At 39.8% G+C, this 22,510-nt stretch overlaps 3 protein-coding genes across 3 annotated transcripts; 1 reads left to right on the top strand and 2 right to left on the bottom strand.

Annotated features, from left to right (window-relative positions):
* Nucleotides 1–303: 303 nt before the first annotated feature.
* On the top strand, nt 304–3,142 carry LOC108041919. The gene is made up of 3 exons (XM_017119982.2): nt 304–434; nt 490–2,786; nt 2,952–3,142. Exons 1-2 carry the CDS (start codon nt 364–366, stop codon nt 2,705–2,707), a joined length of 2,289 nt encoding a protein of 762 aa, XP_016975471.2. The 5' UTR covers nt 304–363; the 3' UTR covers nt 2,708–2,786; nt 2,952–3,142.
* A 67-nt stretch (nt 3,143–3,209) lies between these two features.
* On the bottom strand, nt 3,210–14,516 carry LOC108041920 (EF-hand domain-containing protein D2 homolog). Its single transcript, XM_017119983.2, has 2 exons — nt 13,936–14,516; nt 3,210–4,508 (listed from the first exon to the last, which is right to left on the bottom strand). Exons 1-2 carry the CDS (start codon nt 14,172–14,174, stop codon nt 4,094–4,096), a joined length of 654 nt encoding a protein of 217 aa, XP_016975472.1. The 5' UTR covers nt 14,175–14,516; the 3' UTR covers nt 3,210–4,093.
* A 1,719-nt stretch (nt 14,517–16,235) lies between these two features.
* Nucleotides 16,236–17,768, bottom strand: LOC108041918 (fibrinogen-like protein 1). Its single transcript, XM_017119979.2, has 2 exons — nt 16,579–17,768; nt 16,236–16,516 (listed from the first exon to the last, which is right to left on the bottom strand). Exons 1-2 carry the CDS (start codon nt 17,751–17,753, stop codon nt 16,375–16,377), a joined length of 1,317 nt encoding a protein of 438 aa, XP_016975468.2. The 5' UTR covers nt 17,754–17,768; the 3' UTR covers nt 16,236–16,374.
* Nucleotides 17,769–22,510: the final 4,742 nt, after the last annotated feature.

Below are 22,510 nucleotides of genomic sequence, written 5' to 3'. Positions count from 1 at the left end.
GGTAGGGGAGGCCGGTGGATGTCAGCTGTTTATTTGTTGATAAGATTCAATGTGGCCAGCTGACTATTTTGCAAATTTGTCGTTAGTCAACACTCAAACTAGTTAAAAATAGCCAATAGTACTATCTCAAATAAGTCATGAATATAAATCCTTTGGAATTAGAATAACATAAAGAAGGTTAGTCGAAAACACACTGCAACCAAAAATATATATTTACATTATTTTATATATTATCAACAAATAATATGTAACACTTTCCAGCACTGCACATCCCAGAAGCAATACAAAAACAGCTGATTGGCAATCATTTTGTCAACAACAGAATTTAACAAATAATTTACCTGGACAATTAAATCACAAGAGATGCCGGCTCACTGCGCTGTGGTAAATTGCAGCCATAAATATGTGCACGCCGGCAGCATATCCTTCCACAGGTGAGTGAACAGTAGTTTTCTAACTGTATTTTAGCCAGCTCATTTTCTCTCAAAGATTCCCCTTTAAACGAAAAGATCTCCTCCAGAAGTGGAAGGACTTCACCCAGAGGAGTGGTCAGTGGATGCCATCCAAATGGAGTGCGTTGTGCAGTCGTCACTTTGTCGATGAGGACTTCAATTGCAGTAACAACAGGAAAACACTTAAAAAGAGTGCTGTGCCCTCGGTTAGAGTTCAAGAAGAGGACTCCCTTAATGTCCATATGGAAAGGGTGTCCCCTAGTGCTAGGCTAACCCACAAACAAACCCTCGCCAGTGCCGCTGAGCCACCGGCAACAGGTGTTAAAGCTACATGTCGCTTTTGTGGCTCCTCCTCAAACAATTGTTCCTCGTTCGACAAGAGTTTTGAGCTTTTTGGGATGATCCAGAAGTGCTTTCCCACGCTCCAGATCCTGCAGGACGACACCTTGCCCAAGGATATATGCAAGGAGTGCTGCCTTCTGCTGGAGCGCTTTTCCCAATTCATTGATGTGGTGATGATGGCCCAAAGTGAATTGCAGAGGAACTATCGCCGCCAGTTAAAGATCAAACAGGAACCTCTTGTCCGTGTCAAACAGGAGGCTTGCGAGAATCTGGACAACCTGTTTCCCGACGAAATGGACATGGGCTTGGAGCAGGACGAGGGTTGCGATCAGGAGGAAACGGAGCAAAAGTTTCAGTTCTGCGATTTTCCCATGCTTAATTCCCAAGACATTATCAACAATTGTGATATCATGGAGATCATTAATCTGGATGATCCCTTCATAAACATTCCGGACGATACGGATGTTGGGCAGTCGGAGAGAACCCAACCCGGAAGGACGGCTAATGAAATGCTGCAAAATGAACTCTTGACCGAGGAGCACAATTATGCCAAAGAGGAATGGCAACTGCCGCCGCTTCAGTACAAAACTGAGAAGGTGGAGGGAGCGGAGACTGCTTCAGATATAGCTCCTCCACCTGCTGATCCTCCACTGCTTCACGAGCGTATACCTCCTCTAACCGCTCCCGAACCCCGATCCTGCAAACCCATTGTGACCAACGTGAGCCAGATACCAAATCCTTTGCTCTGCGAACTGCTGCCACCGCCTGCTCCTCCCACTTCGGTCAAACCGAACATTGTGGTACTAAACGATAGTGTGGTCGAATCCTCAGCGGCCTTTCGGCTGCACAACTGCACCTTGTGCACTGCTAAATTTATAACAATAGATAGTTTAAATCAACATTATACCCACAGCCACAGTAATATTACTCCTATGGTAAGTCTTCCTCCAATGAATATTAGCTTGCCCAGCTTGCCAATGAATCCTCCCATGAAAATGGAAGGCTGTAGGGGATTTGTGGCAACTGAACAATTGGATTACTGGCAGCCAGGATGGCAAAATAGTCCTATTTCCACGCAGCCCAGGAAAAAGATTGATATACTGGACATGCAGAGCAGTTTCATGCATCATAAGGATCTCATCTGCACAACTACTCAACTGACAGCACCTGTTCCTGATCCTCAGCTTGATGTAGCGACGGCTAACTACGCTAAACTGGCTGCTAGATATCGCAAATTGCAATTGAAATGCCAAAAGATGAAAATTCCTAGGAAAAAGCATAGAAAATACTACAGTTGTCGGATGTGCAGGAAGAAATTTTCCAGTTTAAGAAAGTTATACCACCATCGTCGAACAGAAGCACACTTCGTCAAGTTAATACCTAATTTTTCCGCTCGTTGTTGTGGTTGCTTGAAATTATTTCGATCCCGCTTGGGACTTCGGCAGCATATGCGTTACATTTGTCAATCCTTGCCACTGAGAAATCATCGTCGAATTCAGAGCTTCAAGTGCCGCCACTGTCAGGCCATCGCCTTTGCCCACTGGCGCCTGTATCGCCGTCATGAGAACAATTGCAGACCCAGAAAGTCCAAAATGAAGGTCCAGATGTCATCGAATTTAAAAAAGAAAGTAGCGCCCGCTCAGATTTTTGTATGCAATATTTGTAAAAAGTCATTTGGATCGCTGAATGGACTCCGCCAGCATAATATCACCCACTCGACGGAGAGGCAACACAAGTGCGGCATCTGCGAGCGGGTATTCAAGCGACGCAACGGACTATCCCAACACATTAAGGGCTACCACCTGCAGCTCAAGCCGCACGAGTGTCCTGTTTGCCAGCATCGCTATGCCCTGAAATGTGATATGCTGAGATGCAGACATTCCCTTCGAAAAGGGCCGACCGCCGGAGAGTAGGGGGAAGACTAGGACAAATGGGCAAAGAAAAGGCATCCCTAGTAGCAAAAATGTTTGCTCAACTGCTGTGGTCTTTAAAGTAAGTTAATATATCTCGAATTCTAAAAGATGTATTTGGTTTAATACTTTTGTCAATACAAATGTTAACAATTCTTTTTATTTATTTTTTATTTATGTGTGATAAAACCCCTCTCAAAATTCTAATCCTCAGATGCTCTATTAACAAATTAACTTTTTTTCTTAGCTCTGGATCTTCATGTCAGCACAAGCATAAGGTCTCCATGGGGTACTTACTTGGAGGTCTCCCACTATAGCCCCAAAGGTGATAACGAGTTCACAGCGGGAAGAACACCGGGGCTTACCAAGGGCACTGATGATTAAGTTAATCCGTGTATTAACACATCGGAATAGCGCTTGACTAATCAGGAACAAGGTTTCACTACGCTAAAGGTTTACGATTTTATAAAATGATAAACGAAAATAAATATGAAAGCCTTCAAAATAATTTTGTATTATATACATTTATTTATTTAAATTGCAGTATAAGTTTGTGTTAAACGCTCTCTAAAAGTACGTGTATTTTCTTGTGCATTCGTATTTAATGCATTAGTATTGCTTTAGTTGCTAACATTAAATATGAAATACTGTAATCGAAACTTAATTGCATATTCCACATATGTATACCAACTTGATACAACTGAAACTAAGATTGACTGCCAACGTAGGATTTGTATATACAAAGTAGGTTGAATTTCACAAATTGATTTGCTTAACGTAACTATCGATTTCCGTTTTTATTAATAAACTTAAATCGAAGAAAATAAAAATGGCACTACAAGTACAAAATCAAAAAAGTAAAAAAACATAAATTTTGGGCAACCGTCAAGGGTAAACATAGTTCAACAAGGATATTTTGCGCAACACCAAACAATAAAATAGATCTTAAGGTAAAACATTTTTCACTTAACTAAAGGTTAACTATAAATACGCTTTTGGTATGATCGTTATCTATGTACGCATGTATGCTTATGTGAGGGCTAGAGTGGCTCGATTCGTTTGGATTATAAAAAATATATATAAGGAATTTAACGTTATTTTTGGATAATTGTAAAGTAAAGTTATGGTAGTTTCGTATCCGAAATACAATGATGAAAACAATTATTACTTCATTTTTTCCAAAGATAACATTTAACTCCCATGCTGTTTTAGCCAGCAAATCGAGTGTATATATGGGACGATTAGTATGGATATTATTACTGTATGTGATGCTTGAAAAATGCCTTCTGCTTGTACGAAGCGTATCCTCTTCTCCCGGGATTAGTTCCACATTCGATTAACCTACGCCAGATAATTACGCGCTAGACTACGGGGGAGTAAATGGATCCTCTACTGGAAGACCGCCGCACGCTGCTGGAACTGCTGGCGCCGCTGGGCCCGCTCATCCTCCTCGCGCCGGCGATCCTCCTGCTCCGCCCGGATCTCGTCGTGGAACTTGTTCGTCCGCAGCTGCTGCTCGATTTTCGCCTCGAAGAAGTTCTTCGCTCCACTCACGCCCACCTGCTCGACATCGATCTCGGTGAGGCGTGCCAGCTGATTCAGTCCGGAATCCGAGTCCAGTTCCCCGGCCTGAGCCTTCCTGAAGATCAGCAGGAACTCCCGGAACGAGATCTTGCCATCGTTATCCTCGTCCACCTCGGCAATCATCTGCTTGAGACCCAGATGGGTCTGCGGTGCACCCAGCTTTTCCATCATGAACTTGAGCTCCTGCAGATCCAAGAAACCATCACGAGCCGTATCGTACCTGGAAAAAGCAATAGATAAAACATGGTAATCAATTAGTCAGCACTCAGAGAATCGAGAAAGTAGAAGGCTAGGGTGAGAGAATAATTAGAAATTTAACTGGTCATTGACCAACCGCGAGACACGAGACTGCCGGAGACCGCCAATGTCGGGGATTAGCAATCGATAATGCAAACGTGGGTGCACTGGCGTCAGAGGTCGCGTGGCCCGATGTTTGCGAAAATTGTGGGAGGTTGGGGTTTTTCAGAGGGCTCTGCCGTTGGCAAGCAACCCAATTTCATGCAAAAATTGCGAGCAACACCTGCGGATGAAACAATAGCACCTAGGAGGCGAACCATAAATTATATGAAATCATATGTAATCTGCAAGCCAAATCAGGTGTCTTTAGTTGTTTGGTAAAGGTGCTCGGATAATATAGAGATATTAACATAGGTAAGTTATAAAAGAAATATTTTATTTCATATGCTAATTCTTTTGTTTAATATAACAAAGTTATTATACATTTTTATTACAGTGATTATTTTTTATTTGTTTTTATTTTTCATCAAAATCAACAAAGATATTATGAAGACATTATAAATCCGGAAGCATAAATGCAATACCATATTTTTATGAATTTTTGTAAGCCATATTTTGTTTGTTTGGGAAACCATAATCATTGTTATGATGTATATCGTTTTATTAAGATTTATTTTAAGTGTGATTATATTAAGTTGATCTAGACATCTGCATAAAGTGATGTGGATACATAAACTGGCAGCCTGATATGCTCCCATCTACCCTTTAAGTCATATTTTAGGAGAATTTCCCTCACGATTCCCGTTTATTTATCGCAAGTTCGACGACCGAAATCAGCGAGTCAAAAGTTCAAACTTCCGTCAATGTGCGGGCAGGAAATCGCGATGGAAATGTAAATAAAACCCATTTACTATCTAATTGTGTAATATATTAAAAGAGAAAACGCAAGAAGCGCGCTGTCGTCTGAATAAATCGCGTGTTGCTGCGGGCGGCAGATGAGCAAACCATGTTGCGGAAACTAGTTGCACAGGCTCCAAATCAGCGACCTTGCGAGTTAGGCGAAGGATGCTGATGATCATCATGAAAACTAGTTAAACTAGTTGGGGCTCTAGCTAAAAATACGCAGCAAAGGAAGCAGCAACCTCACAGCCACTCATATGACAATAAATACCCATTACCCGCCAACGGATACACACAGAGATGAACGTACACCTTGTCGTTACCCAATAGTCGCAACTTTCAGTTTCGATTTCTCGCTCGCCTAGAAGCCGCCTCGTAATGACGAAATAGTATCTATTAGATTACACCGTGCAATTGAAGTTTCGCTTTCGTTTCATAAATAATTGAATCCATATCGACAAATTGCGTGTTTTTTTTGTGGGGGAAAAAAAAGAGAGTGAAAGTAATTAGCCGAGATGGAATGAAAATGGTATCATCTCAGGCGTGTCTGGCAATGATGGCTTGGTGTCACCACCACTGCGCGTTTCGGCCAACATCCAAGATGGGCAATTAACGGTGGCCAGTGTTACGCTATCGCCTCTTTAATTAACTCCAATTGCACTATTTTCTTCAGCTTCGAGTTGCGTCAATGTGACAATTGGTGGCACTTTTGCTTTGCTTTTCGCCTCCCGGTCTCTTGTTGTTTTCTATCGAATTAATCAAGGTGTTGTTGTCTGGCTTTCGTTTCAATTGCCGGTGGCTCACTATAGACGCCAAACGCCAACTACTTCAGCTGTTAATCAAGCCACCGCTTGTGTTTATTAAATCATATCATATGAATTTAGCACCAGCAGGGGGTATTAACGTGGGTGGGGCGCATTTGTATCCTTCCTTACAGATAAAAAAAATTAAAGTGGTATACCTACAATTTTAGTATTAGGATTAGATTAGATCAAATTACAAATAAATTTTTATTTATTTAAAAATGTTTTTTTGACTACTAACGATTTCAAGTATTTTTTATAATCTTTAATAATACCGATTGATTTAATCTTTTTTATAACTAGGACTACTCCAAAAAATTTTAGTTTATTTCTAAAATATAATTTGGATTAAAACATATTTCATCTGTAAAAAAGAAATACCTTAATATAAATTAAAAAATATTTTCCCTGTGTACATATGCAAAACACCTGCTGTGGCGGTGTGGCAACACCTCACCCCAACCTCCCACAGCCTCCCCCTCACGGATTTAGCCTAATTTTTATTGATTGTTTTTATGTATCGAACAACTTCACACTCCGAGGTTTTTGGGGGTGTCGTACATCTTTCTGCCCCATTGCATGTTGGTCGATGTTTTTGTTGTTGTGGCAGGGCCATATGCTATATGCTATATATGCATGCGATTTTCATTTTCTTTATCGTTTTTTCGTGTACAGTTCAACAAATAACGGGGTCAGCTGGCCATTGTTATTGGTGTTGCCGTTTATGCCTGCCGCAATTTGCATCGTAAATTTATCTATGCATGTGCCTTGTTTAGTACTTTGTAAACAGCTGCGGTTAAAATAATAGCACTGGCTAATCAGAACACATCCCCTCGACATCGTTTTGTCGGTTTAAATGGAATTATTTACTTTCCAATTACATGGTCAAACATTTCAAAACGGCTGAGCATGTGGTTTACAAAATGTTAATGTAAAATTATTAAAATAATCTAATGATATGATTAGCTTTCTATTTCATGTTATTAATTATCAGGAAATATTTTAGGATTTAAATATTTTGTAAATATTTTTAAATATTTTTACCCAGAAATTTAAGGGCTCCTCTATTTTTTTGATTTGATATTAGTAGTGCTAATATTTTACCTTTTGCCGTTACTACTGCTTCTGGTCTGAGACTTGCATGGTGCAATTACTATATTGAACACAGTTTTCCTTTATTAACAGCCTAATGCATCGCAATTGCAGCTTCTATTGTGAATGGAGTTTTTGTGCCCCCGATGTTCAAGCGGGTTAATGCCAAAGGCAGGCCGATTTCGATTCAAACTCTAACGCTTTTGCAGTTAGAAACGCGTCAAGTTCTTGAACTTTATGGTAACGGTTAAGCGACTGCTGCAAACGCTTAAAATGCACCGCATGTCTTCATAGGGCGGGTTTCATCATTAAAGCGATGCGGTGTACTACAGAGTACCCACACTGGGGGCCTTGTCTCTCATCTATTGTAGCCGAATCGAAACGAAAAATGTTCAAAAGCGATGTCTTGCATACACAATCGCTTGTTTATTTCGACCGATGTCGGCTGGTTCGTCTGGATCGTCTCACTCACCTGACTTTTTTCTGTTTCGAAACCAAACATGCACCTGTGCACATTGCCTGCGCAAACAGCGGTATGTAAAATTGTAAATCAATAAATAAAAGACATGACTGGTAGAATGAGGAGCTTGTATTTAACGGCCGCCATAAAGGTCTGCGGTATTTAGCCAGGGGTTAATTGGATGAGTAATCGGGTCCGCATGTTTGAATAAGCACCTATGCAGTTCTAAGCAACCATGAATCTTTATTAAAATCAAATCGACAGAATTTGTCTATCTTTTTTGGACTTAAGGCTTTTTTGTATTTTTGTTTACTGTTTTACTGTTTTTAAAAAATAATTTAATTTCAATCCTATTCAGTTATTTAACCAGCTGACTTTTTGAATTACAAAAATAAACCCTAATTTTATTATTATGCCTTTAAGCTAAAATGATAATCTGTTAATAGTTCCCAATTTAAAATTCAACTTTTTTCAACAACTCGAAAAACAACAGAGAATTAAACTAAATAATGACTGTACATTTTTTTATTATTATTATTAAGTATATAAAAGAGCATTAAAAAAGTTAATCAAAGTTATTGAACTTTTACATGTTTACAAAGGTTGTATTCTTCATTTATGTTTCTTTTCATACAGACTTTGATGATGACTTCTACTTCTAATGGGGGTCTTTCCCATCCTTTCCCAATTGCACATGAAATGTGTATGAGAATCCCAAAATAAACTCATATTTTGACATTTCGAAATTGGAGCAACCAGAGGCAATGTGAAGCGGGCAAAGAAGCATTGCGTGGGTCGCATCTTTGATTATTTTTAGTTGCTGCAGGAAACGAGAAGCAGCAACTTCGAGTTCTTCTTATCGCCATAGAAGTACGCCAATCAAATAAACTGGACAATGAGTAAATGCAGTGACTAATTGCAGCAAGTTGGGGACACAATGACTGGATGAGTGATGATGATGCGTCGCTTGCTCGCACATAATTTGATATTTCCTCAATTGAGTGGACATCACTCGACACTAAATCAGTAGCCACTACATTTGCGCATATGTAAACACAATTGTGATCAATTTAATAGCAACACCATGCCATAATCAGGCTAGAGATAGTTGGAGAGTTAGTCAGTCAGTCATATAATATTTAATGCAATAAAATTCATGTTTGAGTAATAGATTGTGAGTAAGTTTTTCAGTTTGTTAAAAAATTAATATGATTTAAGTCATGGAGTTTGCTTTAAAATTGATATCATTTGTGATTGCCATTTGGTTTCCAGGCTTATGAAACGGAGATTAAAATATAACGCTTGAAAGCTTGATATTTAAACTATCAAACGGCTTAAAATGGTTCAAAGCAACGTTTAAGCTGAAATTTTAAAGAATTATAGTGCACCGTAAAACTTTACCACTAGAAATAATAATCTACAGGGGGTAATATCGCTCTGTTCTTTGAAGCTTTTCTTATTTTCTTCATATTTTTTCACTTTGAAAAACGTATATGCTAATATTTTGCCCCATCATGTGCCTGTCATCCCGCAACCGCAGAGCGCGCAAAATGTAATCACAATGCGCACAATGAAGCGTCGATGGAAAGGAAGCGGGGGTCCACTGTCAGCCCGTCGTTGGCTTTCCTTTGTCAGCTAGTTTACTGTATGTCATTTTATTTTACTTTAGCATGTTTTTTTTGTGGACATGCCAGACTGCCCGTCGCCTGCTGAATGCAATTCCACATCTGCGCCTCGCCGGTTGCGAATTTTGGCCAAATGCAAAAAGGTCGTGCACATGTGCGCGGAAATAATTACAAGCGGAGGCTGGAGCCGGAAATGAGCGGGGTGTACGATAGATAATGCATCGCTATCGATTGCCCAAAAACCCGCTTTCCAACGGTAGAGATTACCGAACCCCACAAAAGTTGCATGCAAACAACATTTCGGTAAACAACAAAATTAGTGTCAATGAACCTAGACAAAGTGCGGCGAATGCAAATGCATTTGTGCGCAGAGAAAGCACTTTAAGAACTCACATGCAATTGTCCTGAAAAGCAACCCTCGGAATATATAATATAATTCGCATAAGTGCAGAGGGGGCTGTAAAGGGGTTATGCCCGAGTGATAATGGGTGGTGGCAATGGCAACTTAATTAAAAGTTCTCCTCACCACGGTAGCCGCAATAAAAGCCCACACAGAAACGGATTCCTCCCCCATTGTAAAGTGCGTACAAGTACGTTGCTTTTTGTCCATGAACTCGAATTGTAAACTGTAACCAGAGCGACGACAGCCAACGATACGAGTAGCATTGGCATCGATAGCACCCTTAACGGAAAAGGGGGAACAACAAGCTCTACGCCCACAGTGGTCACTCCCTATTTGGAAGCTCTTTTTCGCCGGGCTCTTTCTATTTGCCATCTTATTGAACCTCTGAATTCAGCCAATTAAGCAAGGTAAGTGGGTGTATTAAATAATTACACGATTTCTATTGAATTACATATATATTCAATAAACTTTTAGCGTTGTTTCAAAATTAATTGATATTTTTATATAATGCGGTTTATCACTTGAAAAAGTGGAAATGTTTCTAAAATGTATTGTACATTGTATATGTATAAAGTCAGAATATTAAGTAAATAATATCCATTTGAGCTCTAAGTGCAAGATTTATACTGAGTATTTGCTAAAGAAAATGAAATGTATCGAAGAAATATTAATTGAGTAATCACTGTGTATAATAAAAAGCTTGATGCAGAATTGAATCAAATGTTGGTGGTTGGTTTCCTCCAAGTTTGAAAAGGGATTTATTCTTATCAACTCCTCAAACAGACGATTTACGCAGACGACAGACCTCCCCCATTATGATTTACTATATTTCGACAGACTTAAGGCGCCATAAAGTGCATAATCGATATAATTCTGCAGTTTATCGCCTCCCGGAAGTTAATGGGGCTATATATCTCTGAAATTCAGCAGACATCCGTGCGGAAAATGGCGTAGTATTACAAGGAGAAAAACATTCAGGAAACTAAACCAAAGCCCAAGACGCTATAAAAGCGCAATATATGTACATTGCGTGAGGAGTAATAAGGTTAGGCGTGGAACGTAATTGTATAAAAATACGCTTTAATTGCACTAGGGCTTGGCCAGTAAAATGCTGGACTTATCGTTTTGGGAAGTTCGAGACGAAACTGCCTTGCTCTGAAATCATGACGTCTTGGGACGAGTTTGTTTACATTTGCATTTTTTGATTATCGGAAAACATGTTCGCAGAAACTCGCTCGCTTTGCTGAATCAGTTGCGAATTGTTTATACAAATTGCTTTGTAAAACAAATTCAATGCGTGACTCAGGCGGCGTTTTGCTTTCGATTCTCGATTGTATCGCATGTTTAAATTAACCGTTCAGGTTTGAGCGCTTTAAATTTGCCAGTTTAGCACATCAATTTAAGTCGCCGGACGACCCAACGTGACTGGAAATGCCAAAAGCCACAAGGCGCTATTTTAGCCGGTTTTTTGTTTTGTTATTATTATTTAAAAGTTCCAACCGCAAGCCAGCCGAACGAAGAAGATGGAGCCATCTGACATTTGTTCGGGTAGAAAAAAGAGCACAAAAGTCTAGGAAGGTAATTTAATAAACTACGTGAGTAAATCGCAGAGTGAATCCTCATAAAAATTGTTTATGTCTTATGACCTAGTCATGTTCGCTAAGACAATATGTACATATGTAAACATATTTTTTTTGATTAGAAGAACTTTTATCTGGTGTACTGAAATGTCGCATAAGCATTCACAAAACTTTAAAGAATTGCTTTTATAAAATTTCAAATACATGTATTTTATTTGATATTAAGTTCAACGGAAGTTCTAATCTCAAATAAATTTATATTTAACAAAATATTCAAATTTCAATGATAAATATGTCGCATTAACATTTTCAAGTCAACTCTAAGGAATTGATTTACAAAGTTACAAGTACATATTTATTATGTTATCAACATTCAAAGGAAGCATCTTATTTCACATGAATATTTAATGATTTTAATTAAACATTTTCCAAAAAATGAAATTTTCATCTAATAATTTGGAATATATATATTCCTTTTTATTTGGTAGCTTGTCATGACCAATTTAGGTATTTCCTATACTTACACATAATAAAAAAGATTGTATAATTCTTTCTGTCCATATCCAATCTTATTACCCATATATATGTGCAAACAACATTAGCTAATCGCAGACCAAAAGTCTCTTGTCTGTCTGCCATTTGTGGCTTATGAAGCCAGTATTTCCCAGACTGCCTGGAGTTGTGTTTTTCTCTGTCTGCTTCTGTCTTTTTGCTGCTGGTGCATTACATTACAATTGCAGAACACGTTCGCATTGCCATAATGCAGGCTGTTTTCTTTTTGACAACTTGCCAATGCCCCAGGCTCTGACCCAGATCCATAGGAACAGATTTTAGGGGAGGAATAACACAAAAGCTAATAAGAGGCCGAAAAACCCGGTCTCAATAGAAGTAATTGTCCAATTGGCTGGCCAATGCTAATGATAAACAAAATCAGTATCCATTCAATGCCTTCTAATTGGCATTCTCATTCTTAACTAATTGTCAGGTGACTCAGCCTCACCTCGGGTGAGTAAAGAGTTGAATCAGTAAGCAGAAGTGACAGGTGCTTGGCGAATTTCAGTTAATCAGCATGAAAAAGAGATAATTCGGATGAGCCTTAGATAACTTATCAGCCCACACGACCCTACGTGCCAAGTACTTGAATTTAAATAACAATTCTAGAGATTTAATCTATCAAAAAAGCCATTGCGCAACACTGCTGCGGTTGATTTGATTGAGTGAAACCCGAGCCGGGCTATCACTAAAACGATCCACCACAAGACTAGGAAACTGGGCAAGCGAAACCTCGGAAAACATTTCGTTTGCAAGGTGTCAGTCGACGGCTGACGTTGTCGGATGGTAATGCAAAACCGCACACAAGTACGGCATAAATACACCATAACCTCTACCGCTTATTCTATATTAAATATTATTGAAGAAAATTGCATATCAATCCAATTTTATACGGTTTCTGTCCAATGAACTCGAAATAACGCTGTGGTTAGGATTGAATTTAGTGTTCGAACAAAAGAAATTTCCCTCTTTAGTTCAAAGACTTTGTAATGTATTATTACAATTATTTTGTATAACGCTTTATGGATAGAATATTAAAAAAAAGGTTAAGAAACTTAAATTGGTTAGTTAAAGTTACATCCATTAGTAAAATTGAATTTGCGTGCAGGGAATTCCACTTAGGGGAGCTCGCCTGTAGTGTAATAATTGAATCCGTCTCAAAGTGTTGGGGCAGAAAACCACTTTTGACTCATGATCCGCGCGGCGGGAGCACGACTTGGGAATAAGCCAGTGAGTGTGACAATATTTCTGCCCAAGTACTTGTGAGTCATGCCCCATTGCACATGGGACCAGCGTGGAGGGGGAGAGGGGGAGGCACCAAGGAGGGGCTGCAGTAAATGCAATTTAAATGCCCATTAGGCGCATGAGTTTTATGTTGCCAACTAATGAAATGCGATTACGGTGAGATGCCTGGGAAAGTGGCAGTCGCAGGTGAAAGGAGTGCGAAGGTTGCTACTGTGGACCTTCTACACAACCAACACTTTTACAACAGTTTTCAAATTTACAAGTTCTGCAGTAAGTACTATTATTTAATATATAAATCTAAAAAAATACCCAGCACTTTTAATATAATTACAAAAAAACAAAAACTTTTAGAAAGTTCTTCAATTCTATTTCCTAAATTGCATTAGAAAAGTAATTAGTATTTGGTTGAGCTTATATTTTAAAATTCAGAATTAATGATAAAAAGAATGTTGTCCAACAAAAAATAAAAGAATTATTTTTTTTAATAGATTTTTAAGTAATAAATTGAATAAAATATTTTGTAACTAAATAAAAAATGTTATTTATAAAAACAAATATTATATTCACTTTTATTAAGGCTAATATAGTAATAATACATATTCCCTTTATTATTTTATAAAAATAATATATATTCCCTTTATTATTTTAGCAAATTTTAAGTTCATATTAAATTGAAATATGAAAAAGTTGTTAAAGGGGACCTAAGTTTACATACAAATTAAATTTGCAAATCGAAGGACAGTGACTTACGTGTTGAAGGTCTTTTGGTAGTCCTTGATCTGCTTCCTGGAGAACTCGTGGAACTCGGTGTAGACGTTGACCACCTTGAAGGTGCGTGGAATCTCAATGCCAGCCTCCTGGGAGTCCATGATCTCCTGCCGCCGGTTGAGGATGTGCGTCAGCTCGGAACTGTCCGTGTTGGTGGTGCTACTGGGGCTGTCCACGCTGTCCTTGTTGGAGGCAGAAGAGGCGTTCGAGGAAACTGACATTTTGTCGGCCTTTATTGACTTGCTTTGATGCGCTGGAATTTCACTTGTTTTCCTTCTCTTTCTACTTTTTGGCACTCCCACGCAAAAAGGACAGCAAAAGAGACGTCGGGATACACACACGAATGCAGCGAAACGACGGATGCGCCAGAAAAACACACACACACACTATAAGGTTTGAGGGGGGCGTGGCCTTAAGTCCTTTTCAGCTTTGAAAAAAAGAGTGGCAAAGTGCGCTTTAAAAGCCGGGTTTATACTGCAGATTGCTTTATCTTATTGGACACTGGTTTTCCGCTTAAATTGCGCGCAGACTTCCGAACCCTCCGAATGTTGAAAAACGAATAGTGAGGCCGTAACCGGAACGTTCGAATATACATGCAAGCGCGGTATGCGCGTCGAATTAGAGTCGGTGACTTACCGGCGATTTAGGAACGGTGGAATTTGAGTCATTAGGGCGGTTTTTATTTTTTGATTGTCGCACTATGTATTTAAAAAATCGAGTAATTGCTCTGCCCCTTCTAATGAGGCATCGTGGGTGTTGACACTATCCCTGTGAGAGTTGTATTAATTATTAAAAAAGGTAGCGTCGAAAATGCCCTTGTTTCCATTGGGTTGGTGTCATGGATAGGCATTGTGTATCATGTCTTGGTAACGAGGTGGTTCTGGTTCCGGAGTGAACTGTTACTCGATTTTCTCGAAAACTGTCTGCTTAATTTTTATGAATCTTTCTGACAAGAATCTTTAATTAACGCTTAATAGCCTGGTTTAATTAGTAAAATATTAAAAAAGATATAAAAGTGCCGCCCACTCCATTACTTGAACCAATTCGTCAGCCATGGCATGAACCAACTTATACCAATCGACGTTAACTTTTAAAATTCCTACGCTCCTCACAGCTCTGCCAAGACAAGAAATATTTTAAAAAATAGCTAAGCAATCGAACTAACTTTGAGGAAAGTTTTAATCAATTCCTATCCTCAGTCACTTAGAATTAAAATTCGTTGCACACGTCAGCATTTCCAAGACACTTACCATAGAGAATTATCGATAGTTATTCGATATTTAAACAATTGGCGCCTAACAGCTTGAAAATAGTTTCTAAACAAGAGAGAACGCTATAGTCGGGTGCCCCGAATATCAGATACCCGTTACTCAGGTAAAGGGAGTGCGAGGGAGATGGAGATAGAAACTTTGATCACGCATAACTTTTTAACGAATGGTCCGATTTGAAAAATTTCTTCTACATTTCGATAGGTATTAATAAACACAATAAAACTGCATTTTTACTTTTCCGAAATATTTAAATTTTTAAAATCGTATATAAGCGATTGTGGGCGTTAAAGGGGGCGTGGCACCTTTTTGAAACAAACTTGCGCTGCGTAGGAACTCCTAGAATCTGCATGCAAAATGCCAATCTTCTAGCTTTTATAATTTCCGAGATCTCAGCGTTCATACGGACAGACAGACAGACAGACGGACAGACAGACGGACAGACGGACAGACGGACAGACGGACATGGCTATATCGACTCGGCTAGTGACCCTGATCAAGAATATATATACTTTATAGGGTCGGAAACGCTTCCTTCTAGCTGTTACATACTTTTGCACGAATACAATATACCCTTTTACTCTACGAGTAACGGGTATAAATATAACCTTCCTAATATTTATCCCAGTACCACCCTTCCCTTGCTGATTATTTTAGTGTACGTATTATCAAATATCGAACCAATTTTCATAAACATTCTATAATATTTATATATACCACAGGATGGCAGGCGATTTGGAAAAAACACCATCAAGTTTGTGAAACATTTTAACGACAAGGACAGTGGCCTGATCCAGCCGGAAGCTATCCTAACTCCTGTTCAAGACCTCTTTAAGATGCCGGTGGTGTCCTCCAGTGACGAGGACAGCACCTTGCTGGTAATTGATGGCGACTATACCATGTCGCAACCGGTCTTATCATATCATATGCATATTAACAATTAACCCTGCTTTCCCTTTAACTAGCAGCAACTTGATAAATAAATATTAAATAGGCGGTAACCGAAGAATTGGATCAAGTGGTTTGATGAATTTCTGTAATATCATTTATTCTTTTGCTGATTTAGAAAGGGTTTATTTATAATTTGTATGTTCTTTTGTCCTGGCTTCATCTTGTAAAAAGTCTCTGCTTCAGTATAATGAAAATTTTTAACTCAAATGTTTTTAGGCCGTATCATCATTTCGATATAGGTAAGAGAGATTGTGTAGTCGTATTCTTTCCAAGTACCCCAAAAAATTCCGTATTTTCCTTGGGCTTCTTTCTTACCGTTTTTATAATATTTCCCATTGAGTGAACTGCAAAATTAAATGTTTATATTAAACAAATTCTACAAATAATTTTTAATTTATGTATATACCTGTGAGCACATGACTTATACCACCAACCACCATTATTCAACCTAGCGCAGTTTTCACGGTGAGAGTCATTATCCCGATCATGTGTGCTGAACTTTGATTTCTCATGGTATTTTAGGGAGTCTCCAGCTGTACCAGAATAATTCCCTATCGTTGTCAGTTCATATCCCTCCATCTCACTCCCAACTTTGAAATTATCGTACTTTGCGTAGCGGCTGGTTCCATTTATATCCCGAAGGTGGATGTAAAGTTCATATGGTTGTGCCTCCGTCATTTGATGCAACTTTTCGAGCCCGATAAAGAACTCTCGTTTAACGTCTCCAAATCCGTTTTTGTAATCAACCCAGTTTCGATTGAAATCCTTTGATCCGTCCATACGCCTCTGAATTATCATCCAACCACTAGAACTGCAGGGAACTTCAAAGGCATTTATTCCGCCCATTTTTATGTTGTAAATGCCAGTTGGACCTTCTCTTGGACAATCCATTCGGCTGCCTTTTAAAAGCAGTTCAGTTTTCTCAGTTAGCTTTTCCGAAAGGGACTTTACTTGGTTCGTTAGCTCATCGATTTGTTTCATATTGTCGGCACTTTGGTCATTGATTTGAGTAATTTTAATGTTTATATTTTCATCTTTTTCCTTTATTTGTTGTTCCTTTAGTTGTATACGTTTTTCTTTGTTTTTAATCTGTTCACTTTTGTCTTTTAGTTGATCTTCGTTTATGTGAATTAGATTATTTTTATTTTCGATTTGTATTTTAGCGATTGCAAGCTCTCTCTGCAAGTTCGAAATTGTTTCTTCTTTATTCCTGAGCAGATCTAATTGGTTTTTAATCTTATCATCTTTGTCTTTAAGTAGTTTACTTGTCTCCTCAATTCGTTCATCTTTAAAATTAATAATCCTGTCTAGACCTTCGGCATTTGATAACTGGATGTGCAAGTCCTTGTTAGAGAGTACCAACGTATTTATTTTTTCTTTTAGTTCATCGCTGGTATTGGCTGCTTGTTTTAACTCAACTAAATGGTCGAGAAAAGGCTTGAAAGTTAAATAACAATATGAATTGCACTGATCTTCGCTGTCTTGATTTTCAGTTTCTTGTTGAAAATCCCTAGCAACTGAAAAAGTTGACTCCTCCAAAAGGCAATATGACAAAAACAGAATTAAAACACTCGACTTCATTCTGCACAAGTTAAATGTTTCACAATCTACTCAAGACTAAACTGAAAATTAGAAATGTTTGCAATTTATAAATGATTGCGCAAGTGGCTTATCGTTTGGGGAAATACTGTGTATTTGTTTATAGTGAGCCAAAATCTCCAAAGTAGGCACTGTCATTTCCGGAGGTCAGAATGGTCACTGGAACGTGGTTTGCCCAAAATTGAAATAATTTAAATTTGCCTTATGACAACATGCAATTGGTCGTCAAGGTATTTGTAGCTTATCTCTTGTTTTGGTTGTACAGAAGTCAGAGGTAATTCCGGGAAAGTCATATAGTGATAATTTAAAATAAAATATTTATATGCTTATATTATAGCAATTTAATGGATTCAACGGTCATTGCTTATAAAAATGCAATCGTAAAAAGCGTTAGAGCAATCTTTTGAAAGCTTTTTTTTTGAGTTTTTATTAAAATAATAATAGATTTTTATGAACCTTATTTAAACATTAACTCCTTTTCAAACAATTCTTTGCTCGCTAAATTACTTGTGTGTCAAAAATTACTTACAAATCTAATTTTATGACGCCTACGTAGACGACGGGCAGTATGCCACGCAGAAATTTCGGCAAGACAATCCCTGGCTGCTGATCGCGAAGTTATAAATCTGAACCGAGGCACTTGGCCCCCTTTAAAAGGCGCTCGACGGTGTGGAATAGGTGAACTGGAGGGATGCCGCGTAGTGAAGCAATTCTGAAAAAGGTTCCCGGGACGCACGGATTCTACGCTCCCGGAACGGACTCACCGAGTTTGAACCTTCTTGGTGTCGGTTGCTGGTACCCGTGGCTGACAGGTTACAATGAGGCTTGGACTCCAGCTTTTCTCCAACGCCGTGTATAAAAACGAAGCCGGTGCCCTACGTAATAGGGTCCCCGGTGGACCTAAAAATAATTTGGGCATTCAGCCCCGATCTCCGCTTGAATTTATTCGAGCACTTTTAGTTTTATTCCAAGTTATAAGAACCGCGAAAATATAAAAATATGGTAATCCCTACTCGGTACGACAATTTCTACTCGGCTTCCACGTTTTTTGCAGCTTCGACGGATGTAAGTTGGGAAGGCTGATGGCTAGGCTCTGGGCAAAAAGAGGACGGAAACGATCTTAAACAATACAATTAAATATAATACATGTGTTTTAGGTATTTGGGGCTACTTACCACTTCGGTGTAAACGACCTGCTTCACGGATCCGTCATCTATGTTTTTCTATGAATTTAAACTAATTCTTTGTTCGTTCAGTTATATGGCGGCTATAGGATATAGTCGGCCGATCCTTATGATTGGTCGGATTGATTGGCCTTTTATTTACTAAAAACAATACAATTTATATTTAAAAATTTATATTAAACATTTTTTTTATTTGTTATTTTTTTATTATGACTAAATTTTTAATTGTGGAATTTAATGTGAAATTAAATTGAGACGCATCTGAAAAGTGGACATTGTGTGTCCCATACATATTGTGACGACCCAGCGTCACAAATAATCGCGCACTTTCAAAACGCACGCGCAAAACGATAAACTGGCCACACTAACTCCACCGATACTTCGATAATCGACTACCATCGATATATTTGTGAACTGATAACGAGTTATCGATATCGGGATTCTCGACATCGATCGCTCTGGGCACACTCAACGAGGCCTATATAAGCAGAGGCAAGACCCCAGATGAGGGATTTGCGTTCCGTCGATCATCGAGGAAACATCAGCAACAAGGAGAAATATCTGGGGAGAAATATATGGGTGGTGGATCCGTAAGAACTCGGGTTTTAAATCGGTTCTGCGACCTGGTGAGGATCACTGGCGTCCCGGTTTGGTTTCCTAAAAATCAGTCCAGACCCAGTCGTGATCACTGAGGCGGCCCGGTTTACGTAATACTGGCCCACCTCAGTGAGTTCCCCCAGACGTCACGTTTCCGGCTCCCGACCCGGAAACGAAACGGATGTAGAACGGCAGTTCGAACCTAACGATGCCCGGCAGACCGAAACTAACGATGCCCTACATTCCCGAATCTCAATAGAAATCCAAGTAGATCTCTCCCAACGACCCAGAACACTCTGGGCCATAATTGGAGAAAGGGAGGTAAATCGATCTATAGAGAAAAAATATAAATATCTGTCACAAACCCTAGCCACGGCGAGCTATACCGTCTCCCAAAACAGGATCGTTACAATATATAGCCATTTTGCTCAATCTGCCGCATTCCCCATAAGCTAATAAAAGCACAGTGAGAGCGACAAGTGCAGCCGCAAATATTCGGTGTTATTGTTGTTTTATTATATAAAATTAATTTATTATATATTATAATGCTACCCGGTGCTTTCGCCCGTAACTTTCACCATGAGGTTGCTCCCAAGTCCGCAGGATCGCCGGTGGCCAGCCATCTGCGAAGGCAACACCGTTAGGCGGCCGCATCCGCACTCGTGGTTGTACTTCTCAAAGAAACACCCCAGTCGGTGCTCATAAAGAGCCACAGACGAGCTGCACTTTTCGAGGCTGCATTGGAAAGAGCTCATCTTAGTCCGCTTGGTCGGCGTCTCCTCCTCGAATAGATTCACCCTAGCTGGATGTTTGCCTTCTGCTTCGTGCCGTCTGACACGACACTATAGGCTTCATCGGTGGTCAGGAAGTTCAGGTCTTCTTCCGGGTCGCCAGCTCGGTCCCCTCCCAGGATGGAGTCCACAAGTGCCTCCGGCTCGCTCCCTTTAAACCTGCAGATCTTCGTTGCAACCAGATCATAAGCCTGTTGCTACAGCGAAAATACGGCGGCGACTTCCTTGCTGGAAGAGTTCCTCTCCACTTTCACTTCCTTTTCAAATTGGTTGTACAATTTTTTTAGAGCTGCCTGGCCAGCCCTGGCAGCCACTTTCTCCAATCTTGGCTTATTTCTCAAATGCGAAAATGGGATTCAACTAGTTCTTTAAATATTTGGAGGAGGCGATAGCAACGTTGATGCAGGGTGGACATTTTGCTGGCCAGTGGCAGTCAAAAAGCTTGCAGCCACTGAAATGCATTCAATGCGTCGCTTACAGTGGTCCTTATTGCAATATATTTGGCCTACCAAATTGTCCTTTAAAGTGTTAACACTTCAAATTGCAAATTGCAAAAATCAATGTTAATATGCCAATTAGGCCCATAGTGCAGGAAAAATGTTAGCTGCAATGTGCGATGTATTGTATTCTCGAGCCAGAGCGAGATGACAATAGCATCTAATCTTCATAACTGTAAAGCATGGTTCAGGTCTGCCACCACCGTATAGCCACTGTGGACTTGAAGCAAGGCGTTGATGGGGCAATCGTCCACTATAATAGCAATTAAATGCTTTTCCAACTCCACTGATGCGATGGCCTCCCGCACCTGCTCAAACACCGCCATGATCTGCATGGCCGTAAATGTATTTTTCTATTATATAGAGCATACATAAATATATTTAAATACATATGCATGAGTTTTAGGTATTTGAGGCTACTTACCACTTCGGTGTAAACGACCTGCTTAAAATATTTATAAGACTAGGAACCCACCTCAGTCAGGTGTATGACGTCTACCATCAAGTAGAAACACCTGCCGTGATCCTTTAACCGTTTTAGGCCGTCCAGGTTTCTTAAGATCCCGGCCAGCGCGGATCATCCACCTGTGGGAGGTGCTTGTCCACCTGCGCGCGCAGGTGCGGCATGGCAAAGAATTTAAGCCTGAAAAGGTCCATAATATAAAAAACACAAGTATGATAACTTAAGAACGTTGAACAACGGCGCCAAAACTGTATGACCACCTGGGAGAAAAAGCAAAAAGTCCCGTAACGCCATGCGAAAGTGGCCAGAAAGCGCCTATATTTGCGTTAAACCCAAAGGTGGTCACACTGCCTGGACCTGAAATCTGTGTGTCGCGAAATTCTCCGTTCCGCCGCATTTTCCGCGAAAAAAAGTGATGTCGAGGGGAGCCGGGGGTGGGGGGCAGGTCGCCGTGATCAGTTTTCCGTGGAAAGTGATCGAATACACCTGTTTTCCCGTCGCGTGTGTTAACCATGTGCAAAATACAGTGCTGCCAGACCGTCAAACTGAACTTTACCGGTTTTGCCCCAATTTCTCGATTTTCCTAACTCGGCCCCCAGCGTGAGAACCCCCGAAAGTTGCGCCCTGCTCCCCCACATCCGCCACGACCCTGGGACACCCTCAGCGCAGGAAACGCTCCCAAGTCTCACGACCGAAATCATACCCTCAAGACGTCCAGCGTTGCCTTACTCAAGACCCTCCCCGTACCCAATTAATAGTTGGCTCCACCTAGAGCAAATTTATAAACAGTTCGCTCCACCTAGAGGTAGATTGACATTTCGTTGTCTCCGTCTAGGTGGAGCCACATAAATTGTCATTTTACTACTAGGTGGTGCCACCTGACCTTCGATTTACCGCCAGGGGGAGAAATCGCAAATAGAGGGCGGAATTGAAACTGAAATGGCACTACTGATTATTTGTATTTATAGCTATGCTCTTGTTTTCTTGTACAGAAGTCAGAGGTAATTCTGGGAAAATCATATACTGATAATTTAAACGCTTATATTATAACAATTAATGGGTTCGATGGTCATTGCTTATAAAAGTGCAATCGTAAAAAGCTGTTGAATAATCTTTTGAAAGCTATTTTTTTGGGCTTAGTCATACGACTAGGTCTATAATTTCAGTTAGGGATGTAACAAGATAATGCCAAACGTACTCGACTTTT

This window comes from Drosophila rhopaloa, unplaced genomic scaffold (genome assembly GCF_018152115.1).
Source record: "Drosophila rhopaloa isolate 14029-0021.01 unplaced genomic scaffold, ASM1815211v1 contig_2, whole genome shotgun sequence".
NCBI lineage: Eukaryota > Metazoa > Arthropoda > Insecta > Diptera > Drosophilidae > Drosophila > Drosophila rhopaloa.
The sequence above is the reverse complement of the archived record's forward strand: the minus strand, read 5'-3'. Positions and strand labels throughout refer to the sequence as shown.

Excerpts from the sequence above, each read along its gene's own strand:
- LOC108041919 (XM_017119982.2), top strand. The coding sequence starts at position 364 with ATGCCGGCTCACTGCGCTGTGGTAAATTGCAGCCATAAATATGTGCAC. Across the intron at positions 435-489 it reads GGCAGCATATCCTTCCACAG|ATTCCCCTTTAAACGAAAAG; the intron begins GTGAGTGAACAG and ends TTTCTCTCAAAG.
- LOC108041918 (XM_017119979.2), bottom strand. The coding sequence starts at position 17,753 with ATGAAGTCGAGTGTTTTAATTCTGTTTTTGTCATATTGCCTTTTGGAG. Across the intron at positions 16,517-16,578 it reads TATAAGTCATGTGCTCACAG|TTCACTCAATGGGAAATATT; the intron begins GTATATACATAA and ends TTAATTTTGCAG.
- LOC108041920 (XM_017119983.2), bottom strand. The coding sequence starts at position 14,174 with ATGTCAGTTTCCTCGAACGCCTCTTCTGCCTCCAACAAGGACAGCGTG. Across the intron at positions 4,509-13,935 it reads TACCAAAAGACCTTCAACAC|GTACGATACGGCTCGTGATG; the intron begins GTAAGTCACTGT and ends TGCTTTTTCCAG.